This window comes from Rhineura floridana, chromosome 2 (assembly GCF_030035675.1).
Source record: "Rhineura floridana isolate rRhiFlo1 chromosome 2, rRhiFlo1.hap2, whole genome shotgun sequence".
NCBI lineage: Eukaryota > Metazoa > Chordata > Lepidosauria > Squamata > Rhineuridae > Rhineura > Rhineura floridana.
In genome coordinates, this window is record NC_084481.1 from 88,279,916 (window position 1) to 88,297,101 (window position 17,186).

At 41.3% G+C, this 17,186-nt stretch overlaps 1 protein-coding gene and 1 pseudogene across 15 annotated transcripts in view; both read right to left on the minus strand.

Annotated features, from left to right (window-relative positions):
* Window positions 1-17,186, minus strand: part of BIN1 (bridging integrator 1) — a 152,150-nt gene that overhangs the window by 48,486 nt on the left and 86,478 nt on the right. For 14 of the 15 annotated variants that reach the window (XM_061609202.1, XM_061609203.1, XM_061609201.1 and 11 more), the window contains exons 3-6: window positions 16,375-16,429; window positions 15,002-15,096; window positions 13,729-13,824; window positions 2,414-2,521 (exon numbers count right to left, since the gene is read on the minus strand). In XM_061609202.1, the coding sequence (XP_061465186.1) occupies window positions 2,414-2,521; window positions 13,729-13,824; window positions 15,002-15,096; window positions 16,375-16,429 (354 nt within the window). The remainder of the gene's footprint in view (window positions 1-2,413; window positions 2,522-13,728; window positions 13,825-15,001; window positions 15,097-16,374; window positions 16,430-17,186) is intronic. The other variant, XM_061609206.1, reaches the window with a different exon arrangement.
* LOC133378546 (5S ribosomal RNA) lies at window positions 6,374-6,492 on the minus strand (annotated as a pseudogene).

Below are 17,186 nucleotides of genomic sequence, written 5' to 3' on the forward strand. Positions count from 1 at the left end.
GAGAAATATTTCACTTATCTGCACAGTTGATTATCTGAACAAACCTCATGTTTTGAGGAATTAAAATATGAAAATGTAGTTTCATTTAACCCTTAGCATTTTATTTTGGCCCATAAAACAAAACAAACTAAACTAAAAACCATTGCTTTATGATTTTTAAATAGAATCAGAATGATCTGGAAACCGTTCTTTACTTTAAGCATTTAAAGTGCTGCAGCTGACCATCAAGCTTAGAATATTCATCCAGAACACAATTAACCATTAGTCAGCTTCCTAACATACAGAATCATTGTTAACATTTTCAAAATGTCAAAGTGTACCATATGTTAGGGCTATTTTTTTTAAAAAAAAGCATGTAGTAAACTAGTCATATTTGGGGGGGTTGTCCTCAGCCCTATTACAGACTAGGGCTGGGTTGTTCAGATGCTATCCTGAGAGACGGGATGAGCTAAGACAAATTGGTCCACTGGATTGAGTGACAGTGTCGACTTTTGTTTCAGAGGGCCCAGCGGCATCACTAGCAGGAGTGCGGGGGGGTGCGGACCTCTGGTGCGCGCCCTCCCAGGGGCATGGACAAGGTGGCTGGCGCGCACATGCAGGTGCACTTGAGACCAGCCACCCCGTCCATGCCCCTGGGAGGGCGCGCACCGGAGGGGCACCCAGCCGGAGAAGGCCTGGGAACGCCGGCACACCTCCCTCGCCCCACCAACGCTGCTCCCGGTCTCACCCTCCCGCCTCCGAGGAGGAGTTGGAGCAGCCTTGCCGGGCAACGGCACAGGGCGGGGCGGCTCTGGGTGTCACCCCCCTCATGGTGACACCCGGGTGCGGGCCGCACCCTCCGCACCCCAGTAGTGATGCCCCTGAGAGGGCCTTTGGGCAAAACACCTTCCAAGGGCTCTCTCCTTCTGTAAGTCTACCTCATAGAATGATATAAAAGTAGAGTTGGAAGGGGCCTATAAGGCCATCAAGTCCAATCCCCTGTTCTGGGCAGGGTACAGAATAACAGAATCATAGAATCACTGCCATCATCCCTAGCTGCTGCTCCTTTTCTTCCTCATTACTTCCACCTGCTTGTCTTGCCAGGTAGAGAGCCAATGAGCTAACAGGCCGTGAAATCTACTGCTTCTCACTTTTGCTCTTGTCTGGGTCAGAGTTAGAGATGGGTGAACAAACAAGCAGGTTGCAAAGGTGAAGGGGAGGAGCAAGTCTTGGGGCTCTTGTTAGTGGGCCCCTTCTGGGGTAGGAGCCCTTGGCAGATGCCTGACAATGCCAACCCTTGCCATTAGCCCCGCTCAGTGACATGGGTAGCAGCCAACCACATCCAGCTTTACAAATCTGTTTCACCTTTTCTCTCCAGAAAGAAAAATGGGTTTGATCCATGTACTCTTTACTCCAGTTGCCCATCTACAGTGCTGCAATACTATGAACACATGAGTTTAAATTCCATTGAGCACAGTGTCACTGACTTTCAAGTAAACATGCATAAGATTGTGCAGTAAATGATTAAGCAGGAATAAAGATGACAGCAAGTATACAAATCAGGAAGAGCACAGGCATGACAATGGAAGAATACTCCACCAATAATGAGATATTTATACCTTTCAGAGCAAAAGCAACAACATTCACAAAGAGAAGATTAATCAAGAAGATATTAAAACCCTGTTTCTAAGTAGATGCTGATCCCATACTCATGCAGTCACCCCAACTCATGCCCATGACTTACTTCATCAATAATGCCTGGAGTGGCCTCGAATGGAAAAACAGAACAGATACTTATTCCAAGGAAGCCAATGCATCCTTGTCTCTCATCCACGAGCATCTAGGGCTTCGGAACAATCTGCTACAAGCTGGTGCTTCAAAGCAGGCCCCTGGACATGATTTGTCCAAACTCTTCTGAGTTTCCTCAGCGAGAACCCCTAGATGCTTTGGCAACTGACAAGAAAAGGAGGGCACCAAGAAAGCGTAGCTCCTGGAGTAGTTCTTTCTACTGAGACTGCAGCGCCTCCATCCTTCAAAGCCTCCCCTTTCTTTCTCTGCTTAATTTCTTCATCCCAGCATAACCACATGCACCTATTGTCTTGCTATCTGTATTGTAAAACATCAGCCTCTATGCTGTTTTTCAATCATACCTTTCAGGAATTCTGTATTCAGTGCCATTTGCTTTTTTGACTTGAAACAGGATGCATTCTCCAACAAAAGAACATTAGTTTTTATTATGAAATACTGCGAAAAAGGATTTGCTAGATACATTAAAATATCAATACAATGTTTTCTTCAAACTGAAAAGAAACAGTAATAGTTTCATATATGGGGGGGGGGAACAAGCCCAAACCACCAACAATATCCTAAATCACCAAGTTAAGAAAAAAGGAGAGACAGATTGGCCATGTCTCCTCTATCAAGGGTTCTTTACCTTGGCAATTTTAGCTTCATCTTTCTTTTTTGCAGTCTGTAGAGATTCATAATGGTGCCTGGCACTGTCATAATCTACAAGTTTCCTTCCCCGTTTAGCAATGCGGGACTGGAAAAAAGTGGGAGATGGGGAGAGAGGAGAGAAAGAGAGGAGATCATTGAAACATGGGAGCCTTGTGATTTAATGGACTAACGCTTTTTATAGTCTATGGCTGGCATACATTCTGCTCAGTATGCCAACACTGCAATCATATCAGTGACAGTTACTGAAACATGTTTATGTGGCAAGACGGTCAGCAGAAAGCACATTAACTCAACCTTTTTAATGTGGTGAAGTGCACAGGAGTTATTATGGAGCTGTTTCTTCCCTGCAGATTTTTTTTGTACTTCTGCATAGCTCACAGTTACCCCAGGTCTGCTGGTACTTCTCTCTCATGCGCAGAGTAATTTTGGCTGCAAGCTACATAAAGCAGGAGCACAGAAGAACCTGAATTGGCATTAGTATGTAGATGTTTATAGGAGCATCCTTAACAGGCCATAAGCAAGGAAAGTCCACTGTTTAGTACGAAGATTGTGTAATACAACAGATGATAAGCAATAGAGGTTGATCTCCAAAGACAATTTCCAACATTAAAAATGTCCCATCAGCACTCTTAAACTTTTTTGCAGACACTAATATACAGATAATCCATGGCTTGGACACCTGCACATGGCAGCATGCTTAACAATAGCAAGGCATTGGAAAGATTTGGGAGGGGCCACAATTCGATACTGGCATCACAAGATGTGGTTTATTGCCTTCATGGAAAAGCTGACACACAAACTCAAGGAAGTAACAGTGTTCTTTAAAAAGATAAATTCACTTCTGTTTGGTATCCATTTCTTCAATGTTAATAAAAAAGAGTATAACCAAAATCCATCCCCTCATGATAGTATCTTGAATTATTAATATCACATAGTATGATTGCTATAAACCTCATCTCTGTTATTTAAATGATTATTTATGTTTTCCCCTTTCCCCCCTCCCTTTCTTTTGTAGAGGCACCTCCTGGTAGGGGGTGACTTTGCGTAGGGGTGTTGTTGGATCAAAATGATGCCTAATTCATCTGTATTGTTTTTGATCTAGAAATCTATACATATGATAGAATGGATGACATTTATTCTTGTCATTTATATTTTTTTCTTTTTTGAAAATCAATAAAAAATAATTAACAAAAAATGTCCCCTGTCACCCTGTCATGGAGAAACTCCTGTAAATTTACCCCAATGTGGTCAAATGTAACCACTGTCAAAGGTTAGTTTTTGCACATTTTCCAGGATGCAGTTAAATAAATTTGGCCATTAAGTAATTCTGAACTAGTTACGCTGAGTTGTGGTTCTAAATTCATGTTAGCAATTGAAAGAACACCAGCAGGGGTCAGTAGTCTTTCCCAGACTAGCAATGTAGCAGGGGTGAGGGTGGGGGGTGGAAGGAAGCAATCTTGAGCATACACCTTCAAACAAAATGCAGCAGCTTGTCCCCCCACAAACAGCTACTGGGGGTGGGGGACAATGTCACATGGTGATGGCAATGGCACGTGGTGAAGAGGAGTTAGCTATTCGCCCCAGAAGGAAAGGTCCCATGGGCACCTATGGGAGTTTGCCTTCCAGGGCCCAATACCTACCACAGGATTCAAATCTTCACTCAACCTAACCTAGCTCATAGAAGGGGGGAAAGTGAAAAGTGAAATACATAACATGTTGTTGTTATTTAAAACATTCCTGCCCTGCCCATTCCTTCTAAAAAGATGAAGGCAGCCAACAACAAAATCAGAACATAAAATTTAAGAGTTTAAAATTCCTATTACAAAATCATTAAAACACTAAATACAGTAAAACAATATTACAACCACAGCAGCAGTTCAACATATTGTAACCAATACAACAGAACAGCCATCTGCAATATAAATGACTTTTTAAAAGGAAAGTATTGGCTAACTTCTGGAAGGCCAGTAAAGAGGGAATTCCAGAGTGTAGGTGTAGCCAATTAAAAGGCTCTCTCCCTGGTTTCAAACAAGTGTATTTTAGGGGATTTTGGGACATGAAGACCAGCCCTTGAAGATGATCTCAACAGGAGGGCAGGCTCATACAGGAGAAGGCAGGCCTTCCAAATACCCTAAATGGTACAAAACTATTTAGGGCTTTAAAAGATCCATCACCAGCTCTTTGAATTGTTCCTGGAGTTCATATGATATACTGCTCTGGGCTCCTTGAAGAAGGATACAGTGTAGCAAATAGACACTATGGCGGAAGTGACATCCTCTTGTGTTGTATTATCATGGAGGTCAGAGAAGCTACAAGGGTATAGCCATAGCAAGATACTATTCACATAAACAGCTCCTTCCTGCTTCTCCCTTCAATTTTTCTAATATTTTCATTACAAAAATGGTCCACGTTCTTTCATTTAATTTCTAAAACACCCTTCACTAGTTATGATCCCTGGGTGGTTCCAAATTCCAACAATCAATTTAAAACCAGTATTTTTTAAAAAAAATTGCCATCAAACAATGTAGCAAGCAGATTTCAATGCACAGTTTATCTTATCTAGATTGACTTGCCCCAAAAGGACCAGTGAAGAGGTAAGTGTCTGACACCGAAAACATTTATCAAATGATCATACCAGACAACTGCTGTCTCAATTGCCTTTTCAGTCCCTATTTAATACCCTCATATTTCAACAATGGAGATTCTTATCTCACACTTCATATTAGATGTGAAATTGTTTTTATACTTTTTATTGTTAATCACTTCAGAATGTTGGATGGAAAGAATACATAAATGAAATAAATAAATCAATGTGGCAGAACACAATGAAAGTAGATTGGAAAGGGGGTTGGACTTGATGGCCTTATAGGCCCCTTCCAACTCTACTATTCTATGATTCTATGGATACAACACTGTGCAGTCAGAGGTTGCAATCTGAAAGAACTGCTATTCCTTTTGAAATAATAGATGATATTTCAGGAACAACTGGCATAAAATGCTACATGTGCCAAGTTTAACAACAGACCACGTAAATAGTTCAGGGGATTACATAGCGTCCTCTCAAACACATGTGGCTTTTGTTACATCAATGCCCCAATCTGTACATTGTGCTCTCTCACCCCTTCCTGGCATGCCAGACCAGTTGTAATTGGTTCATGCTTCATCCATCTCTGGTTTAATTAAATTCCCAGTATAGCACTGAATTAATGGAGCCACTGGGCATTTTTCAAGAATTTAACAAATTTAAAACACCAGAACAGAGTCCAGATACTTCTAATAAGGGAGCTGCTTTCTGTTAAGTTAGTTAAAGCTACCAGAAAGGCTTGCCTACTAATATTTCAGTGGGTATTGGGACAGATGTGTATAGGACAGCTGGTTATGTCACCTCTACTGTCTGATAGATTCTCAGCTAATAGTAGGGAAAGCCAGTAGGATGGAGCGGAGATACAATTGGACTTAGACAAGGGAGACCTGCGTTCATATTCCTACTGTGACATACTACATGAACTTGGGCACAGTCACTGTTTCAGCCTAACCTACCTCAATGAATTGTTATTGAGGATTAAAAATGGGAAAACCCTATAACACCCTCCCAAGCCAATGTGATAAATAAGATAGAGAAGAGCTGAAATGCAGTGAGATGAAGAAGTTTCTTAGAGTGCAATCTTATACTTATTCACAACTGAGCTCTACTGGAGTTAGTTCCAGTGTGTACAGAATTGTGCTGCAAGGCTGTACTCCTATGCACACTGAACTATGCACATTGAACTTTGGAACATCTCACTGAATTCAGAGGAACACTTTTAAATAAAAAAATGTTGTTATACGCCTTCAAGTCAATTATGACTTATGGTGACCCTATGAATCTTTTGGATATAATTCATAGGGTTTTCTTGGTAAGAGGTATTCAGAGGTGGTTTACCTTTGCCTTCCTCTAAGCCTATGGCACCTGGTATTCCCAGGCGGTCTCTCATCCAAGGCCTAACCAGGCCTGACCCTGCTTAGCTTCTGAGATCAGATGTGGTCGGGTGTATTCCGGGAAGTATGGCCATAGCCTTAAATAAAAATATATAAGATTAAATGGAAAATCTTTCCCACGGTTTTGATAAACTCCATGAAAACATCTCCACTATACTTCAAGATCCCTTTGGAACTCCAAGGAATTGATGTAGCTTCTCCGTTTCCTTAACTGAAATATATATAAATTTTGAGACAATGATGGGGGAACATGTGCTCCTCTAGATGTTGTTGGACTCCAACTCACATCAAGCCCATCCAGCATGGTGAATGGTCAGGGATGATGGGAGATAGAGTCCAGCAACATCTGGAGAGCTACAGTTTTTCTATTCCTAGGCTAAGAGGAACACATAGAACAGGAATCTAAAATACATTGCAATAATGTGTGGATCCAATTAACTCCAAGTTTGCTTCCTGAAAATTTCAGAACAATTTGAAGTATCCTTGTTAAAAGTGCACAATAAAACTTGTCATACTAAACTTTATTTCTAATCTAAATGTCAAGGCATGTATGGCTTGCAATGGGATCATGGTGGGTTGTCTTCTTTCAGGCTCCCTCCATGCAGGAACTTTGCAGACCTAACCATGGTAGCTGGACTTTGGAAACTAACCCTATGAAAAGTACATAAGTGCATTTTTAGACTGTGTATTGCCAAGGTAAGGAGATGGTATGGTTGGATGGGTGGGTGGAGAAAGAACACTGAGCCCTTCCCTGCCTAATAAGGAAGAAACAAAACCCATCCTATTCTCATTCTCTGGAGAACAGGAATTCAAACACCACCACCCGTTACCAAGCATACACAGACGTAAAGATGATTCACTTGTTACATTTTTATGCTACTCTTCCTTCCAGGAGTTCATGGTGATGTGCAATGTTGTCAACTTCCTTTTATCCTCACAACAACCCTGTGAGGTAGGGGGGGGGAGGAGAGAGAGAGAGAGAGAGGGAGAGGGAGAGAGAGAGAGAGAGAGAGAGAGAGAGAGAGAGAGAGAGAGAGAGAGAGACTGGCTCAAAGTCACACACCAATCTGACCCCAGAACTCCCTGATTAGAATCTGGGTTCAGATACGCTGGCCATTACACCAAAGTAACTAGTTTGGAAGATTGAAATGTACTTTTATGCAACTCCATTTGGAGCTGAAGTTTCTTGGTCACCCATGTGTTGTTTTGACACTGTATAGGCCTGTGTAGTCAAGCCTTCATCAGGGGCTACAATATAAAACAATGAATATTCTTTAAAAAAACATACTAACAACTTAAACACACACATTCATTTTTAGAAGGACACAGTTACAATTACAAAAATTGCTTTCATATTTCTCAAAATATAATTACAAAACTCTAACAACTTAAATACATACTGACAACTTGAACACACTCATTTTCATTTCTAGGAGGATACAGTTACAGCCAAATGTTACTTTCATTATATATCAAAATATGGTTGCAAAACTTTAACAACTTAAATACATATCTTATTCTGAAAGACCAATCACAGAATAATATTGCAGTCAATATTGCTTCAATATTTTCAAAATATACTTACAAAATAAATTCTTCTGTGAAGTATTATGACAACTTGGTATTTTCCTTATTGCTGTTGTCATGTAAAGCAAACTGAAACCCAAATTCAAAGAAATATAGAACTCTATAGCATGTAATGAGTTGAACCTGCTTGATAATTACTTCACCACACCTGACTTGAGTTGACTATGTTTGTTCTGAATTAGAGTAGAGGTAACAGATTGAATTCCTCATTTAACCCATTAGGAATCATAGTGTCTAGTTCCAAAATCCAATATAATTCTCTACGCAATAAGTTATCTATGTTTCTTCCAAAACCCTTTTCTAAAACCCAAAAGTTGTATTCTGTTATAGAATGAGGGCACTGATTATGATGTTCTACAAGAGGCGCCCCTCTTCTATTATTCCTTAAATTACTCCAATGTTCCCCTATCCTTATTTTCACCATTCTTGAGGTTTGTCCTATGTACAGTTTTTTACATCCACATTGTATAATATAGATGACTCTACCTGTATTACAAGTGGAAAAGTGCCTCAAATGATATTTCTTCTGATTAGCAGGATTAACAAAAACTGTCATTCTTCTGGTGTTTTTACAAAAAATGCAGTGGCCACAGGGATGATGACCCAGGGGAGAAGTTGTACCTGGGAGTAAACTCTGTCTTTGTTGAGTGGCATCTTTTAAATCACTATGAACTAGAATGTCCTTAAGATTCTTCGTTCTTTTATAAGAGATCCTTGGAGGTTCCTGACAGCCCTTAAGATGTTCCACTAAATGCCAGTGTTTTCTTATACTATTTTCTAACTTATTAGTGATATGATCAAACGTTAATATACAGTTTACACGGCTAGAATCTTTTTGTGATGATTTTATGAAGAGTTCCTCCCGTTTCTTTTTAACTGCTTTTTTAAAGTTATTCTCAATAATAGGGGATGGATATCCTCTATTCCATAGCTGTTTTTTTAAGGACGAAGATTGCAATAAGAAATCTTCCTCTGTAGTGCAGTTCCGTTTTATTCTAAGAAACTGACCATGGGGTAAATTATCTCTTAATACTTTTGGGTGTGAACTATCATATTTTAAATAAGTATTTTTATCTGTAGGTTTTTTATAAATTTTTGTATGTAAACTATTGTTTAGTTTCTTAATGTCTAAATCCAAAAAATTTATTTGATCCAAATTGTATTGATAATCAAATTGAATATTGGTGTTTTTGTTATTAACCCATCTTACAAAATCACTGAGAGATTCTGGGTCAATATCTTTCCAGCATTCTGGTTTTTGACCTCCTTTTTATATTTCCAGTGAATGCTTCACACTTTTTATCTTGTTATTTGACACTGTATAGGGCATCTTCTAAAGAACAGAAAGGCACAGTTAACAGTTGTCCCATCACCCTGCAAGCACCCAAGAGTAATGCAACATACATGCTCTTTCCTACATGCCAATACATAAGGGGGGCTCCACGTGCAAATTAACTGTAAACTGAGGAGGGAGAAGGCCTGCATGTCTGACAGCCACTGGCTGTTGATAGAGTTATAAAAAGGAGGGTCTATTTAGCTCTAAACCAGCCTTTTCCAACTAGTGGTCCACCAGATGTTGTTGGACCACAACTCCCATCAGCCTCAGCCAGCATTGCCAATGGTCAGGAAAGATGGGAATTGCGGTCCAACAACATCTGGTGGACCACTAGTTGGAAAAGGCTGCTCTAAACCATTGCTGTTGAAGAGTTTCCAGCAAGTGGTCAGCCAGGCCAGTAGTAATTCATACAATTACCAACAAAAACAAAACAAAGACTACCACCAGAGATCATCCACAAAGATGCCTGAAACTAAATGGAGGAGAAAACATACACACAATTTCCTTCACAAAATGAATTAACTGCAAGAGAAAGAGAGGACAGTTTGGTTTTGTCTCTTGTCTGGGATTCAGCTAAGGGGGTTAAATGGGGTATCTGATTTCACTGGGACAAAGCCAAGATGACTTTTTCCATGTGGAAACATACAAGTATTGCCATATGGCAAGTACATTTCCTTTTTTTCAATCTTCTCAAAACCGTTCAATGCTTGTGAGAGGAATGGTCACAGAGATAGGAAAGTTCTCAGGAGATGACTGCAGTTCTCCCGAGCAAATGTATGCCTTTAAATAAAACAACTTTTTTTAAAAACAGAACTTTACCAGATGCAACCAATTCTTCAAAAATGCATAGCCAGCAATAATGGATTCCTTGTGATTATGTTTCCTTTGGGAAAGAAGGGGGATGTTGAATGGAGAACAGAAAGAAATAAGGAGCAGGACCTTCCGGCCGTAAATAGAAAGGAAAGTCTCATACACTGACAAAGAGGATAATTCAGCCATAAAAGCTGCTTTGTATGCATTATTTTCTCTAATTTTCCAAATGTCTGTTTTTTTAAAAAAAAATCTCATTTATCCCACTCTTTTAAAAACAATACCTGGAGAACTGCACAAACTAAATTAAGATTTACACAGACTTCATTTATATAATCTATTCTACATGTACAGCTTCAGTTCTTGTGATGCAGAAAAAACACAGTGCAGAATGTGCATTTGTTCACAAAATACATGCAGTTCCAAGCTAGCTTTTAAAAAAAAGGGGGGGGACATTAGGGAAAGTTACAAAAAAAAAGTACCACTTCAGTATTGGAATTTTTTTTCATTTGAAAGCTCTGGCAGATGAAACGAGACAAAAAGATTAACTAGATCTTGTTCCCAGGCTCATTCTATATAAGCTTAAGGCCATCAGATAATTGAAAACACGTTCTACCGCCAGAGGTCAGAGACTCATGCACAAAATTGTATCTCTGCATCTGAAAGAGGAACTATAAAACAAAGTATTTATGCATGTTACCCAGAGGGGTGGGGAGTATAACACAGCAGTTAACATCTGCCAGGAAATTGGGCAAGAGAGCTTTTTGAGCATACTGAATAGTGCTTCCTGAGGCAACACACATTTCATAGAGTTGGTACGGATCATATCCCAAATGAGATCCACCTAGCTCCCTCCTCCTCAATTCTATTTCACCTAGTCCTGTGCCAAAAAATTATCTTGTGTGCATTTTTCATTCATTCTCCACCAACTAATAAGGCAAAAAGTTTGAAAAGTATAAAAGGAGAGATAAAATGTGGTTAAACCATGGGTGGGATGTAGGGTTTTTGTTGTGTTTACCTTACCTGTTAAGGTGGCCAAGTGGTGCCTGTTAGCGTCCTTTCTTTCATTCTACAAATCATCTCACCAATGGTCTGCACTCTACAGCCTTCCAGGGTATCTGCACTTCACTCAAGGCATTATGAGGTAACTCCTCCCATGGGCCTTTTTCAGATCAAGAAGTGCAGGCAGTCAGGGAGGCTGCAAAGTTCTAGAGAAATGTTTACTAGAAAGAAAGAAAAAACTACACACATCTTCAGTCACCGCATAATGATAACGTAACCTCAAAACCCTGCACCCACTGAAATGGGGAAGAAATGTTTTGAGAATTTGGAAAACATAATTTCAGCACACTAGTTTCATCAGAAATTGAAAACACTATTGCTCTGATGGGCTTCTAACGTCTACTAGGACCACTGCTGCCAGATTATTAATGTGATTTTATATACTTTTAATTGCAACACTGTTAGTCATTTGATAATTATTGGTTTTGTATGTTAAAATTATGTTGTATGTGTTTTTATTCATTCATGTTGTAAGCCGATCTAGGAATGGTAGCCAAATAGTGGGGTACAAAGAAATTATCATCACAATTATAAATCAAACACAAGACTTATTCCCATATCAAGGAGATGCATGGTATTTGGACACAGTCTGCATGGCAAACATCTTTAATCCACTCTTGTGCTTGTTCCTCTGCTACCATTGCTTCTGCAAGTAGCCATCCAGTAGAGCTTTTCCGAGTGGTGAAAAAGCTTTTTGTCATCAGACCCCAGAGCATTGCTCTCCTACCCTCAGAGTCCTACTGTAACAACTTTGCAAGGCACTTTAGGGACAAAATCACTCAAATTCAGACAGAGTTGGACACTACGGTTAGAGCAAGTCCAATTGAGGCATCCAGAGCACTGTCTGTTCTATCCATACTGGATTACTGCAGCCTGAGGATGTGGACAAGCTGCTTGAAGAAGTGCAGCTGACCACCTGCTCCCTTGACCTTTGCCTGTCTTTGCTTCTTAAAGCTAGCTATAGGGGATTATGTGGGTGGGTCCAGAGATTGATTAATGCTTTGCTGGAGGAGGGGTAGATACCTCTGCCTTCAAGGAGTTAGTGGTGCATCCCCTCCTTAAGACCTCCCTGGACCCCGAAGTGTTACACACTGATTACCCAGTAGTGAATATCCCATTTGGGGGCAAGGTACCCAAGAAGCTTCAGGCATGCTCGGAAGAAACTGATTACTTGGATCCATTCCAATCTGTCCTCATACCTGGCCATGGCACTGAAACTGCCTTGGTCATCCTGGTTGATGACATTTGTTGGGAGAGAGATTGTTCTTTCTCCTTGATCTATTGGCAGCTTTTGATACTGTTGACCATGGCATCCTTCTGGAGTATCTCAGGAAGGTGGAGGTTGGGGACACCTTGCTTCAGTGGTTCCACTCATACCTCCAGAGCAGCCTCCAGAAAGTAGTTATGGGAGGCTACTGTCCAGCATCATGGGAGATGTCCTGTGCTGTTCCTCAAGGTTCCATCCCATCCCCAACACTATTTAACAGCTGAGAGTTGTCATCAGGAGATCTGAAGTGTCATCAATATGCAGGTAGCACCCAGCTCTATCTTTCTGTTCCATCTAAATTAGAGAGGCTGTCAAGGTGTTAGACCAGTGCTTGGAGGTGGTGATGGGCTAGATATGGGCCAATACATTGAGGCTGAATCCTGAAAAGACATGTGTGCCGAGCATGCACATACAGGAGGTGGGGAGATGGCCTGCTCTGGACAGAGTTGCACTCCCCTGGAAGAAGCAGGTCCACAGGCTTGGGGGGTGCTCCTGGATTTAGCACTGTCACTGGAGGCTCAGGTGGCCTAGGTGGCAAGGACTGCCTTTTTCCAGATATGCCCCCTCTTGGACAGAAATGACCTGGCCACTGTACTCCATGCTCTGGTAACTTCCAGACTAGATTATACAATGTGCTCTACATGGAGCTGCCCTTAAAGAGATCTTGGAAACTTCAACTGGTCCATACTAGAGCAGCTGGAATTCTATTCAGATCTCGTATAGCCTTTGTCAGTTCATTTCTGGGCCCAATTCAAGGTGCTTACATTAGTGTTTAAAGCCCTAAATTACTTAGGCCCCAAATATCTGAAAGTCTGACACCTGAGATGTATATTGTTAGGAGCCACCCTATTTTTGTGATTTTTGTTATCGTTGTTTTAAATTGTTTTTAAGGGTGAAAGATGTTTAATTATATTAATAATTGTTGTTATTAACAACAATATTAACATTTTCATGGGTAAGGACCACACGTTACCAGGCATAAGATGCTAAGTTGGTCCAGGGGCAGAATGGCTGGATATCAGCCTGTAGTCCCCCCCATATTGATTGTACTCACTTTGAGATTAGAAATTAGGGCTAATGACTTTCGACCAGGCGTTATTTCCACACCATAGCCCAAAATAGGCAAGGTAAAGTCTCATGGAATAGGCAAGGTAAGATCCCAAGTTTCCTTACAAAAATCTTCCTTGATATATAGTTCACATGAACCCCATTTCTGAAAAAGGAATACAAGAGAGTAAAGAAAGCTCCATACTTTTATGTCTGGGAACTGGCCAAGGTAGGTATCCATAGTTAGCAATGCTTGATCCACCAGCTTCTGATGGAAGTCTGTCCACAGCAGCTCACTGTTCTAAAAGAATATGAGAAAAAGTGTAATCAGTTCAGCAGTAACAGTGTAAAGCATGTCAACACTTAGTGTATATTTCTTTGTGGGTCATTTCACACAATATTATGGAGGGCAAACCCAGATGTACCATCAAGCATAGACTCAGCCGTGAGCTGCAGCTGATCCCAATACACTGATAGGAGTACCTGCAAGATACTCACACATATGTCAAACATATGTTTGTCATATTTTTGATCTACTTTTTAAAAGTGGTGTGCATGTAAAAACACTGGAAACTATGCCTAAGACTACCACCTCTTTTTTGGTGGGGATGGCAGAGGTCCTGTAACTTTAAAAGAAACATGAACTCCAGAAATTTAATATGCAATGTATTCACCTTCACTGCATTTCCTATGGAGCATGGAAAAACTTTGTCAGATATTCTGCCTGCCATGAAGTACGTAATGGCCAGGGCAAGCAACGTGCTTCTGGCCTCCCAGCACTGCAGCTTACCAGGAGGGAGAGAGGGAGGGGCGAGGCAGTAGGGAGGTTGCACCTGCAGCAGTGCTGGATTGATAAGAGGCACAAAAGACCTACCAGTAAAAAGAAATGGCAAGCCTAGCTATGCCTTCTTCTGCAATTCATAGTTTGCCCTTTGTTTTTTGTGGGATATGTGGGTTCCAGCCATTCATTGCAGCTATTCTCCAAGCTGCAAAAGCATCAGCAAGTGCCGTATTTCCACACATTTGGGGTAGGTAGAAAGTAAGACATATATGGTCTTCAGTGCCACCCATACTGCCCTTTGGGGAATTTAAATAAATTGCTACTGTTCAGGCCATCTTATGTTTTGTTGTTCCAGTGTGGAATATTAACTGGTCTACTACGGCATAGAACACCCTGGTCCAGTTCCAATGGCCTCACACACTTCTTCCAATCTCCCCTACTTCCTCTGGTGTGGTCACAAAGTGCAGGTTGGGGCGAGGAGGAGTTTTCATGTCTGAGACTTGAGGAAGCTCCTTCTGGGAGTAAGGGCGGGATATAAATTTAATAAATACACTGAATAAATAATAAAATGTAATCAGTTCACTGAGCTATAACCCCAAAATACAACAGTTATGGTCCTCATGGACCATGGAAGGCGGCAAGAAATGCAAATCACAATACATAAGTGATGCTAACACATGATGGAACAGAACCTCACCTCTGCTAGTTTGTTAGTATCATCTCTTCCCGGCCAGTCCGGCTCATACACTTCTTGCAAACACTCTGACAGTTTCTTGGAGGCCTCGTGCATTGCTTGGAGGTAGAAAAGAGAGACTCCAAACATTGAATGACACAGTAGCATCCCACAAAGTATGTATCCCAAAAATGAAGGAAGAGGAGAATGAACCTAACTTATTGACCAAGGCGTCATCCCAAACCCATGGCAATTCTTTAAGAGGATTATTTTCAAGGTGAGGAAAACAGAGGTTAACACAGGGACACCACACATACCAATAGCCATTGGGTATAACATTCCTTCCTCTAGTGTGGGCATACAAGAGAAGTAGAACTTCTTTGTTTCAAAAATGTATAAACAAACAATCTTTTTAAAGTGGCCAGTATGCAGTTTTGAACATAATGTGATTTTTGTTGTTGTTACTGTTTGCAGGGTTGCACTTTTCAAAGTATTTGCCTAGCTAAAATAAAAGAGTGAATTTCTCATTCACTCCTTCCCTCCCTCTCCACAATCACAAAGAGTATATTGAGAGATTCTATTGGTGTACGTAATCTGGAACAAATAATGTATTTTGTTTTTTAAAATGATAGAAGCAAAAATATTATAGAGAGAGAAAGAGAGAGACCCTTCAAGAAGTTAATATTCCCATTTTGATAGTTTATCCAAACCCCTCTGGCATCAATTGGGGATGATAAAGGAGGCCATTTATCAGTTACTGAGCACAAGAAATGCCCCAGAGTCTAATCCCTTGACAGCAAGTGTCCCAAGCATTTATAAACATCACTGCAGTCTTGTCTGCACATTGTGTACTCAAGGGATGGGAACTTTCCATGCTATACTAGAACTAAGGAGCAGCTGCTCCTGATACATAATTGCTGTTCTCCACTTAAAGTTCCTAAAACTGCTTACAGTTGTTGCAATGGATAACAACTTAGGGACTTCTGGGGTTAATGCAGATACCGCCTCATGGCTGGTTCATCAGTGTGATGGTGTGGTACTGCAGAGCTGCCCTCCTGACAGCAGCAGCGCTGCTATTTACCTGAATGAGACTGAAAGAGTGCAGTGCTGTGGTGAGATTGGGGCTATGTGGGCACAGCGGCACTGCCTAATTCAGTGCTCCCCCTAATGCACCAATCAGGCCTGACCTCACTGCCTCCCTGCTCCATCCCCAAACTATTCATGTAAGCAGCAGCAACGCCACTGTTAGGAAAACAGCTCTGTGGCACCACCTGACCACGCTGGCCGCTCCTGACACTAGAAGTAAAACACACACAAACCCTGAGAGCAACTGATGTCATTTACCTCACAGCAGAAGATTCTAAAAACGTTATCACAGCTATTTTCCTAGGTGTTACCTTTTACTGAAGCCAGGTATGTCCGGAGATCCTTCTGCAGTTTGCTTCCCTCTGTCTGAAAAGACAATGAACAGAACCAGTGACTAGGCTGTGTAACAGCAAAGAGGGCACAATTGTGATTGTTTCCAGGCACAATTAAAAGTGCAGGTGTCAATTTTTAAAGTCCTCAAGCAGGGGTGGGGAACCTGTAGCCCTACATTGGCCTCAGCCAGCATTGACAACGGTCAGGGATTATGGGAACTGAAATCCAACAACATCTGAAGGGTTACAGATTTGCCACCCCTGTCCTAAACTGTGTGTGTCCAGGATGCTTAGAAGGACCGCCTTCTCCCATATAAACTTTCCTAATCACTACCTCCTCTAGGATGCTCCCATCAGAGATTAAGCAAACAGCAAACAGAGAGAGGACCTTTCTAGTGGTGGTGCTCCATTTATGGAACAGCCATGGATCTCTACAGGTCAGGTTCAATGACCCACAGCAATCCAGGGCTGACAGGGAGTGAGGCAACCGGCAGAAAGAAAGGGCAGCCATGTCTCTCTTTCCTGTCTGATGAGCAGAGGCTGCAATTCTCTGTGGTGTTGTTTTGCAAAACAGCATCATACAGGATAAATTGACCCTACTCTCCATCAGGGAGAGAAGAGATACAACATCTCCTTCCCCACTGCTCTTCCCACCATTTGTTTAATTATTGAGGTTTTTTACCCTAATTAAACATGACTCCCCCCAAAAAAAAAATTTTTAGGAAGTGGCTCCGAGAGGACAGGTGGCACCAGGTCGACCCAGGGCTGTCAGCCTTATGACTCCCCCTCCA